At 36.6% G+C, this 11,976-nt stretch overlaps 1 protein-coding gene across 1 annotated transcript; it reads left to right on the forward strand.

Moving 5' to 3' along the window:
* Positions 1-9,005: 9,005 nt before the first annotated feature.
* LOC149743991 (olfactory receptor 1F1-like) lies at positions 9,006-11,070 on the forward strand. The gene is given in 4 exon segments (XM_089905872.1): positions 9,006-9,015; positions 10,148-10,303; positions 10,306-10,408; positions 10,410-11,070. Coding segments are annotated over 4 exon segments (930 nt in total).
* Positions 11,071-11,976: the final 906 nt, after the last annotated feature.

The raw sequence follows: 11,976 nt of genomic DNA on the forward strand, positions 1-11,976 counted from the left end.
GACTTGACATCCCAGGATACCATTAGTTCCTAGGAGGCTGGGGAGGAGTTTGTTTTCCAGGGCATCCTGATTCCCACTCCCAACCCTGACCTTCAAGGAAGCCTGATACCCAGGGTTCTCTCACCCTACAAGAGTCAGGATGGTGTGGTGGGGAAGAATACAGGTTCTGAAGCCAGGCTGCCCTGGGTTCAAATATCAGCTATACCACTTACTAGCTATATGAAACCTGGCTCATTACTTTTTATCTGCACCTCAGCTTTATCATCAAGGTATAATAATAGTCAATTCTCTTTATATAAGTAGTTTTGTTCCATAAAGTCACGATAAACACTGAATTAGTGAATACTGAACCACTGCTACTAAGGGAAATAAATAGGTTCCTGTGAGCCTCTGGCCACAATATTTTTGGTCAACCAATCAATACATAACATTGTTGTAGGTGTGTCTCAGTTTAAATATACTCTACTAATATATATTGTAAACTCATTAACATTGAACTCATGGCCAACAGCACTTCAATTCATGCCTGAACAAAGATTACTTTCTCCGTTAAACACCTCATGGCCCTCCTGCACTTAGGAACACTAGACAGCATTGCAGCACTATGCTTGGGGCCATTTTGAACAGTACTATGACCTTCAAAAGACAAAAATGTATAAAATGTTGGCTTAAACAAGATAGAAGTTTATTTCTATCACACACAAAATAAGTTCAGAAGTAGGTATTCAAAGGCTGGTACAGTGGATCTAAGATGTCTTCAGACTCCCAAGCTCAGAAATATCTACTCCACTATCTTAGGGTAAGTTTTCTATCCTCATCTTATGGTCCAAGGTGGCAGCTGGAGGTACAGTCGTCATTTCCATACGACAGGCCAGAGGAAGAAGGAAAAGTAGAAAGGCGAGCATCCACGTACCACGAGGGTGATGCACCCCAAACTCTTTGGGACAGAAGTTCCTGCACTCAGGACCCTTCCTGACCTTGCCCTGTCCCTGTGCGCCTCTTCCTCTGGCTGTTCATTTGCGTCTTTTATAATATCCTTTACAATGAACCAATAATAGTAAATAAACTGTTTCCTAGAGTTCTGTGAGACATTATAGCAAATTATCCAATTTGAGGATGGGGTCATGGAAACCCCAATGTGTAACCAAGTTTAACAGAGTATGAGTAACCTGGGGGCCCAGTACTTGTGATTGGCATCTGAATGGGTAGCTTTGTGGGACTGAGCCCTTAAACTATGGGATCTGTCCTAGGTCAGGATAGTTAGTATCTGAATTAAATTAAATTATAGGACACCCAATTGGATTGGAAAGGAAAAAGTAAAATTTTCTTTGTATGTGGACACAATAATCTGCCATGTAGAATTTTTGATGGAATTATAAGGAATCTATTATAGCTAAAGAGTGAGGTAGGCAAAGTTTCAGAATTCAACACCAATATTTTAAAAAAAATCATATAGCAACAAATAACAAATAATTTGAATTAAAAACTTACTACCATTTACAGTAGCATAAAATATGAAACATTTAGTGTTAAAATTGTCAAAAATATGAGCAATCAGTACACTGAAAACTAAAAACAATATTCATGAGTGGAATTAAAGGAAACCTTTTAAAATGAAGAAATATGCTATGCTTTGGGGTCAGGAGACTAATTATTGTTGTTAATTCTGCAACTGATAACATTTCATGTGATCTCAAAATTTCATCAGACTTTTTCATAGAAATTGGCAAACTGATTCTAAAATTTATATAACAATGCAAAAATCCTAGCATAGCAAAAACAGCTTTGAAAAATATCTGTTGGAAGACTTACACTGTCCAAATTCAAGAATTATTATAAAAATATTGTAATCAAGACAAATGGTACTGCCTTCAGTATAGACAAATATATGAATGGAAAGGAAAGAATTCAGAAATAGACCCAAATACAAAGGCAATTTAGTGAAGAAAGTCTAGCTTTTTTAAACAAGTAGTGCTAGATCAGTTGGCTATCTAAGTCATTTGGGGTGAGGGGGGACGGAATTTGGATCCATACCTCATACAATATTTTAAAATTAACTCAAAATGGACCCCAGATCTGAATGTAAAATCTAAAATTATAAAACTTCCAAACATAGGCAAAAAATCTTTGGATGGCTTCCCTGGTGGCGCAGTGGTTGAGAGTCTGCCTGCCGATGCAGGGGACACGGGTTCGTGCCCCGGTCTGGGAAGATCCCACATGCAGAGAGGTTGGGCCCATGAGCCATGGCCGCTGAGTCTGCACGTCCGGAGCCTGTGCTCTGCAACGGGAGAGGCCACAACAGTGAGAGGTCCGCATACCGCAAAAAAAAAAAAAAAAAAATCTTTGGGAACTTGGATTACATAAATATGTCTTAGATATGACACCAAAAGACCATATATAAATGAACAAACAGGTAAATTGAACATCAGAGTTAAGAACTTCTGCTCTTCAAAATACACTGATAATGAATTAAAAGACAAGTAAGAAACTATTTTACTGTAAGAAACTATTGTACTGTAAGAAAATATTTGCAAATCATATAGCTAATAAGAACATTTATCTGTTAATTCATATATCTGATAAATGATAACTATGCCCAATATACAAATTCAAGAATGTAAAGACAATGTAATTTTTTAAAATGCAAAAAATTTGAACAGACAATTCACCAAGAAATATATGCAATACAGCCACCTTGGAAAAGAGTTTGGCAGTTTCTTAAAAATGTTAATTTCTTAAAATGATCCAGACTTTCCTCTTCTAGTTAATTAATCCAAGAGAAGAAAAAGCATTGATCCATACCAAGTCTTGTAGTTGAATGTTGCTAGCAGCTTTATTTCTAAGAGACAATACAAGTCTTCATAGACAGAAGCTTGTATGAGCAGTTGTGGTATAGCCGCGAAATGGAATATTACCAGCAATAAAAAGGAATAAACTACAGCTACAGCATGGATGAATCTCAAAACAATTATGCTAAATTAAAGAAGCCAGACAAAAGTGTACATGTTATATTATTTCATTTCTGCAAAACCCAAGAATAAGAGTTGGCAAAGCACAGCCTATAAGCAAAATCCAGCCCTCTGCCTTGTTTTTTCTTTTTTTTAACAAGTTCTTTGGAACATAGCCATCATCATTCTTTTCATATTATCTATGGCTGCTCTCCTTCTACAATGAGAGAGGTGACATTGCAACATCTTAGAGTACTCAGTAACTGGCATTTTACAGTAAAAATTTGCTGACTCTTGCTTTAGTGTACGTGTTTAAGTACATAGAAAATACAATGGAATCTACAGAAACATTCCTAGAATTAATAAGCTAATTTCAGAGTACAAGGTAAATATGCAAAATCAACTCTGTGTCTATATGTTAGCAATAAAAGATTAGAGTTTAATCCTCCCCAAATTAATCAACAGATTCAATACAACCCAATCAAAATCTTAACAATTTTAAAGAAATCAACAAGCTGATTTAAAGGTTTATAATGAAAAGCAAAGGACCTAAAATAACCTAAAACCTTGAAAATTAAGAACAAGTTCAGATCACTTACATTATTGATTTCAACATTTAACATAAAGATTCAATAATCATGACAGTATGGTATTGGCGTTAGATAAACATAGAAATGAATGGAACACACAGAAACTCCAGAAATAGAATTGAATTTCAACAAAGGTGCAAGTATAATTCAATATGGAAACAGAAATCTTTTTAGCAGGTGATGCTGGAACAGCTGGTTATCAGTATAAATAAAAACTAACTCTATTTTTTACCTCACACCATATTCACTCACGGAAATGAATCAGAGTTAAAGACAAAATTCTAGTAAACTACTGGAAGAAAACATGGTACAAAATATTTGTTACACTGACAGGCAAAGATTTCATGAATAGGACATAAAAAGCATAACTTTAAGGGGAAAGAGTGATAAGGTGAACATTAAAATTAATTTTTTTCCCTTCATAAGGCATAAGAAAATTAAAAGCAAACCAGAAACTGGGAGAAAATATTTGCAAAATTTACAATTGAGTCCAGAAAGAAAACAAACTTACAACTGAAAAATGAGAAGAAAAACAATAAAAATCGGCAAACAACCCATTAAAAATGGGGAAAATATATCAAAATAACTTCACAAAAGAAGATATATGAATAGGCGATAAGTATAATATGCTCAACATCACTAGTTATCAGGAAAATGCAAATTAAACCCACAATGACATATTATTATACATCCAGTAGAATAGTTTATGTTAAAGACTAACAATACCCAGTGTTGATAAGGATGTGTAACAATTAGAACTCTCAAATATTGCTGATAGGAATGCAAACTGTACAGCTATTTTTTGCAAAAACAGTATTGCAGTTAAAACATTTACCATAAAACCCAGTAATCACATTCCAAGAAAAATGAAAACATATGGCCACACACAAACTTCTACAGAAATGTACATGGTGGTATTATATACACATTGTATACCTATATAGAGATATGCATACATATTTATACATAATAGTTCTAAACTGGAAACAACTTCCTCAACTGTTGAATGGTTATAAAAATTGTGGATCTCCTTACTATGGAATATACTTCACAGGAATGAAAAGGAACACAATGTTAATAAATGCAACAAATTTGTGATACATTGACAACATGGATTAATCTCAAAAGCATTATGCTAAGTGAAAGAATTCAAACACAAAAGACCACACACTGCATGATTCCATTTATATTAAATTCTAGGAAACAAACTGTAGTGGAAGAAAGCAGATCAGTGATTACCTGATCATGGGAGGGTGCTAACTACAAGGGGAAACAAGAAAACTTTTTAGGGTGATATAACTGTTGTGTTTCTTATTGTGGTAGTGGTTACATGACAACATGATTTTAAAATTCATTGAAGTGTAACTTAAATGGGTAATGTTTATTATCTATCAATTATAACTCAACCCCCCCCCAAAATTAATTTCACAATATGGGAAGAAAAGAGACATAAAAATTAAGCAAATGAAAAAAAATGCAATTATTTTTTAAAAATAGGCAATTATTAACTTCAGGAACATTCAAAAGTTGTGCAAGAAAAAACAAAAAAGATTAGTACACCAACAGTGTATAACAGAGTCAGAAAGTCAATAATAGATATTGACATACCTCCAAATTGTGATGTACCTGTAATTGGAGCATTTGAGGAAGAGAAAAAGGGATGGTGAAGTGGTATTAACTCATCACCTGTCGAAATGGGAAGACAGTATATTGTAAATCAATGAACAAAAATAGCATTATAAGCATATTATTTAGAAATATATAAAAGTATTTATATTGTGAAGTTGGATCATGGAGTAGAAAGATAGGTAGGGAACTACCTTTCTCATTTAAAGACTTGTTTAACTTTTAAAGCTATGCTAATATATTTATTTGACTAAAATAATTTTAAAATAAAAATTATTAATTAAATACTTGATTTATTCAGTTTTTATATTCCTTTATAGAGCATTTAAGGCTATTTTTGCATAGATTTTTATATTTTTTTCTCTAATTTATGATGATTTGGTTTTTGTTTTGTTTTGTTTTGTTTTTGGCATAATGTAGGACTATTTGCCATGCCCCGAGGCAATACTTTCCATTGAAATCTCCTCATGGGTTCCTTAAAATTTAAGGAAGGCAAGCTAAAAGCAAAATGTTTTCTATCTTCAGGAAACAAAGGAATAGTGAAAAAACAATCTTTTAAATCTATAACTAAAAGATGATAATTGTGTGGTATGACTGTTGGAGAGGGTAGGCCTGGTTGAAGAGCTCCCATTATTAGCATAGTTTTATTGACAGCTCTTAGATCCTGTAATAACCTATGTTTTTCAGATTTTCTTTTTCTTTTTTTAATGGTGATTTTTTTTTTTTTACATCTTTATTGGAGTATAATTGCTTTACAATGGTGTGTTAGTTTCTGCTTTCTAACAAAGTGAATCAGTAATACATATACATATGTTCCCGTATCTCTTCCTTCTTGCGTCTCCCTCCCTCCCACCCTCCCTAATTCCACCCCTCCAGGCTGGTAAATGTTTTAACTTTCTGTAAGAGTTGCTCCACGTGTAGATGTATTTCTGGTGTATCTGTGGGGAGGAAGGTGATCTCCGCGTCTTATTCTTCTGCCATCTTCCCCTCCCGCTCTGCCATATTTTTAAATTAACTACTTGATCTATCAAATTCTGGGAATTGTATATTAAAATCCATCATTAAGACATTAATCAACTTCTTTAAAAAATTTTTATAAACCTTTGCCTAACCTATCTCTATTATACATTGCTTACATTGTTATTGCAAACAGTTGCTACATTGTTTTGTTTGATTTCATAACTGTGATTTTTTATGAATTTGTCCTTTGTTATAAAATATTCCTCTTTTGTGATTTATCCTTGTAGTTGACTTAATTATTGCTTTGTCTGTAATTAATCATGCCACCAATGTTCTCTAATTTTTGCACTTGCCTAAAACTTCTTTGCCCAATTTCATATTTGTGTTCTTTCTTTTTTAAAAATTGGTTTTAAAACTCACTTTGTAAAAATTTTGCTATGTATATGCACACAAATATAAACTTAAAAATACACACCCAAGTTCCAATAGCCAACAGATATTATTTAGATGACCACATATATAGCCCACACCCAGTATTCCCTACCTCCGTCCAGAGGCCAGCATTTCTAAGTGGTACCTCTGGTTTCCTATATCAGGTACACAGCAACTATTACAGAGATTAATTGAGAGAGAATTTAGGTTCTGTTCTTAGACATTAATTTCTTACTATAAATTGACAAACCTTTTATTTGAAAGAAGAAAAAGTACAGAGTCCTAAAGACTTAAGGATTATACGAAAGGGGAGTCAATGTAGAATAAAGAATGGAGCTACCATGAATATCTGTGGTCCAATTTCACTGGCTTCACAATTTTTTTTCAGGTTAATTCTGAGCACAGAGCAAGGGACCAAGTATATTTTGTCTGTGACATGGGCGTGAGATGTACTTGATGCAATGGGAAGCAACAACTCTGAGCACTAAACTGATTTCCCCTCAGGCTGAGATATCTGTATCCAGAGAGGATAGAAACAAAGAACAGTTAGTAAGTGTGCCTTTAATGAGGAGCTGTGGGGAATCCACCTTAGAGGCACCTGTCTGAATCTAAGTGTTCTCCAGTGAGAAAAGCTTTCTTACTCCCCCACTAGCTGTGACTTTCTCATGATTCAGGGTCAAGCAAGGAACCAGTGGAGACAGGGGTCCCATGATAGCGTCAAGCAAGGAGCCAATGGAGACAGGGGTCCCATGATAGCCTCTCACAGCAGCAGAGCAGCCAGGTAAGAGAATCTGGGAAAGCAGGTGAGGACACAGATCTCCAACAAAGACAGATTCACACAGACAAAAACACATACATTTACATTTGGAGAAACACACACTAAATTCTTCAGCATCTCACCAAGTTCAAACGGGAAACATCACCTGGTTTAACATGTACAAGCCTTTCCTCTTTCAGGATGTACTGCCCATTACAGAATAAAGCAAGCATGTTTCCAAGGTGGAAATAGAAAATTAAGCAGTGGGAAAGGAAAGAGTTAACTAAGGGCAGCAGTGCTAAGATCAGTGATGGCAGGCTCTTCGAAATTCTGGCCAAAAGCTCCGAGCCAAGAGCCACCCTCCTTCCTCACAAAAAAGACTCTTCTCTCAGACATTCAAGACCCTCCTATTCTGCCCTTAATCTCCACCATTTTATTAGTTGCTTCCCTGTGTACCTTCACTCTAGTCTATGACCACATTACAGAAGTGTCTCAGAAGGAGGTTGCTTGGATGCTACATAGAACCCCACAGAGGGGGTCAGCTTGACCTGGGGTCCAGGCACTAAGCATCCTCAGTTTTAAGGTCCAGGAACACAAACACTCAATGCTGCAAAACATCAGATGTCTCAGAGACAGTCACAAACTAAAGAGACTCGCAAGGGAGTATGAAACCAGGCCCTCTTACCATATTGACTTGGGGGTTGGGGGCAACGTTGATTGTACTCCTGATAGGACTATCCCAGCAAACATTGATAAGAAGTGGCTAACCTTAATGCTGGCAGATCTCTCGACATAGAGTCTGTGTTATTTAGAGCCTGTAGACCTGTTTTTGCCTTTACCAGTTCCCAGACAATAGGAAAAACCCTACCACCATCCTTCTACTACCATCTCCATTACGGGAAATAGCTTATAATTAAGACCCTAATATCAACATCTACTCTTTGGAGCACAATGATAAAGTTGGCACAAATAATGTTTTGGTTTTTCCTTGATGCAATCCCTGTACCCCCCACTTCTACATTCTACATCCTTTCCCTGAAGTACCTTCTTTCAATAGCTCTGGGTACTGCCAACTACTGCCTTTCTACCTTCTAATTCTGTGATATAATTTATAGGAAAAATGGCTTCAGGTCTCAGAATTTTCCATTGGTTTTACTAATTTAACTCTCAAAATGCTAGAATACTTTATAGTCACCATACTATATACATCCTGCAACCACTCTCCTAAAAGTATAGCCTGTGACATCCTTTATCCCAGTCAGTCAAGACATTTAGCCTGTAAATCTCCTCCCCTGAAATGCCATCTCCTCTCCTCTTTACTATTTGAATACTGTGAATTCTTACAGATTCAAAATGCTCTGACTCTTCCTGCCTGCATTAATTCCTTAAGGCTGGGATTATCACTTGGATATGCCCTATAACTTTACTTTCTTTATGAATCTCATTTTCCTCTTCAAAAATAATACCGAATACCAGTGATCCTGTTTTGGCAAGCACAGGGAGAAAAGAAGTCTCTTCATAGAATCCAGTACATTGCAAACTCACTAGCATGCTTAGCTCATCCAAGCCAATATCTGTGAGCTACTACAATGACATTTTGATGCTATCCAGTTACAAGGTTGAGGGAAAACTGCCAGGCAGATCCTTCAATGCCTAGAAGTAGTATAATCCTGAGAAAATGAGAGATCCAGAATGAATTTGAGTGAGTTGTATAAAGTTATTCTGGTAAAAGAACTTATGACTTTAAACAAATAGCTAAATCTCATTGCTTCATTTTTCCCTTCTGCTTAATGAAGCTTGGTATTTTTTAAATTTACATATTTTAAATCTGTAAGAAAGGTATGTAAAGCAGGAAGACACTGCCTGGCACTTGGTTATAGTCTTAATAAATGGCTGATAATTGAAACTTGGAAGTAAAACTAGGGAGGAATATAAAGAAAAGGGCATTTCAGCTGTTTCAAGACTATAAATGGTATGCGTTCTTTCAATCTAATCTGTCATCACCTAATTTCTCTGAATCCCAGATTCTTCATCTCTGATTCTCCTTCTCAGGGTCCTCATTTATGAATGATGGATTACAGAAGTTCCCTTGTGGCCTAGTCGTTAGGATTCCAGGCTTTTACTGCTGTGGCCCAGGTTCAATACCTGGTTGGGGAACTGAGAACTCAAAAGCCATGTGAGGCGGCCAAAAAAAAAAAAAAATATATATATATATATATATATAAATGATATGGATTAAAAGAAATTGTGTATGTGAAAATAACTTGTATATACCAGATATTCATTAACTGTTAGCTAAATATGAATTAAGCTGCATGAAATCAAAGATAATTAAACACAAAATAAAATTATAGAAATTAACCAGCTATTTATTTCATTAAAACTCGTTTCATAGAATTATTTAATGTGAATTAATTCTCAATGACAAAACAGTATCATTAAAAATTTGCTCAAATTATGACATTATCAATCTCATCTACTTTTATATTTGAAGTGTTATTAATTAAGAAATAAATTTTGGATCTGGTACCATTAACAAATTGTAGGGCTTCCCTGGTGGCGCAGTGGTTGAGAGTCTGCCTGCCGATGCAGGGGACACAGGTTCGTGCCCCGGTCCGGGAAGATCCCACATGCCGCAGAGCGGCTAGGCCCGTGAGTCATGGCCGCTGAGTCTGTGCGTCCGGAAACTGTGCTCCGCAACGGGAGAGGCCACAACAGTGAGAGGTCCTCGTACTGCAAAAAAAAAAAAGAAAAATTGTAATCTCTAAACAATATATGGAGCCCAATTAAATAAATATTCCCTTTTACTTTTGACCACATTTTCTCCCCTGCAGAAATAGGCAGAAACAACCAGACTGGAGTCACAGAATTCATTCTCCTGGGACTCTCTGGGCAGTCAGAGCAGGAGGAGGTTCTCTTTGGGCTGTTCTTGTGGATGTACCTGGTCACCCTCATTGGGAACTTTCTCATTGTTTTGGCTATCAGCTGTGATATCTCCAAACACCCATGTACTTCTTCTTGGCCAACCTCTCCTGTGTTAACATCTGCTTTTCATCAGTCACAATCCCCACGATGCTGGTGAATCACATACTGAAACAAGTCTATTTCTTACATGGAATGTATGACCCAGATCTACTCCATCATTTTCATCAACATGGATGGGTTCCTCCTGAGTGTGATGGCCTATGATGATTATACTGTCATCTGTTGCCCACTCCACTACGCCATGATCATGAAGCCCAAACTCTGTGTCCTTCTGGTGGCTGCATCTCAGGTCAGTACAAATCTGCATGCTCTCCTACACACTCTTTTCATGGTCCAACTCACATTTTGTTCCAACAATGCTGTGTATCACTTTTTCTGTGACCCTTATCCTATTCTAAAACTCTCTTGTTTGAATACCTTTATCAATGACCTGATGGTATTCACTGTGGGTGAATTGGTATTTATGACACAATTTACATGTATCATCATTTCATATGATTACATCTTCTCTAATATACTGAAGTTGCCATCTGCCCATGGAATAAGGAAAACCCTGTCCACGTGTGGATCCCACCTCACTGTGGTCTCTCACTTCTCTGGGGCAATCCTGGGGGTCTATAAGCACCCTTCATCCTCCTACTCAGTACAAGATGTGTTGACTACTGTCATCTTCACAGTGGTGACTCCCCTCGTCAATCCCTTCATCTACAACCTGAGAAATCACGACACAAAGGGAGCTTTAAGGAAACTAATTTCATATTCTATAATTTAAAAATTATAGAATTGAGAGGACTCTTGGATAGCATACATTTTTTCATTTTACAAACCAAGAAACTGAGTCCCTATAGGTGTAAATTTACCTATGACTATTCCTCTAATTAATGATATGTTATCATGGTCATGCTTTTAAATATGAGGCAGATAGGTGCTCATAAGTCATAAAACCATTAGTTATCTATAAAAAGGTGTGGTTTTAAAACACTCATTTTAAAGACAACAAAAATTCAGGAAAAGACAGGATTGGGTCCAGCAACCCTATAAGACCGTGGCTACCATATGGTCTGAGAATTTCAGAAAACTTTAGAGCTGGCTCTCCTCAGTGTCACCTGTCCTCTATGGCCTTACATTAGGAGATGTTAAATTATCCTCAATTTACTGAGTCACAGAAAAGTTACCTTTTCCAGGACTGTACAACTGGCAATTATTGGTTACAAATGGTCCTGTTACTTTCAGGGTCTTTTGTCATTACTGAATTAGTTAATTTTTCCTCTGTCCTAGGCTCAATTCCTACCCTCACCTCTCACAGCTCAGAACCTACCCCTGCACTATTCTTCTTCCCCCACCACCAATCTAACTTTTTGGTGCTTTATTGCCTGGCATGGGTGTCAGGGATGGGTATCAGAGGGTGAGCCTCAGACAGTAGCTAGACTTCCTCATATAAATCTCGGTATCCCTTCAAATTTAGATGTGCTAAGAGAAGCAGAGGTTCCCTTAATGCTAAAGTGTCCAGAGTTACTATAGCACCTTAGGAACATGAAAACATGAATTAATTACAGGATTTGGATTAGAACCCAGAACTTCTGACTCCAAGTCCAGAGTTTCTTCCAATCCATGGGGTAAGTTTCCAGGAGCCCTTGCCTCTTTTCCTACTGTACATCTGAGGGCTCCCACTTCATCT

This window comes from Delphinapterus leucas, unplaced genomic scaffold (genome assembly GCF_059928025.1).
Source record: "Delphinapterus leucas isolate spDelLeu-1000000601 "Yukka" unplaced genomic scaffold, BTC_Dleu_Yukka2 spDelLeu_asBTCV2_sq25, whole genome shotgun sequence".
NCBI classification, from domain to species: domain Eukaryota; kingdom Metazoa; phylum Chordata; class Mammalia; order Artiodactyla; family Monodontidae; genus Delphinapterus; species Delphinapterus leucas.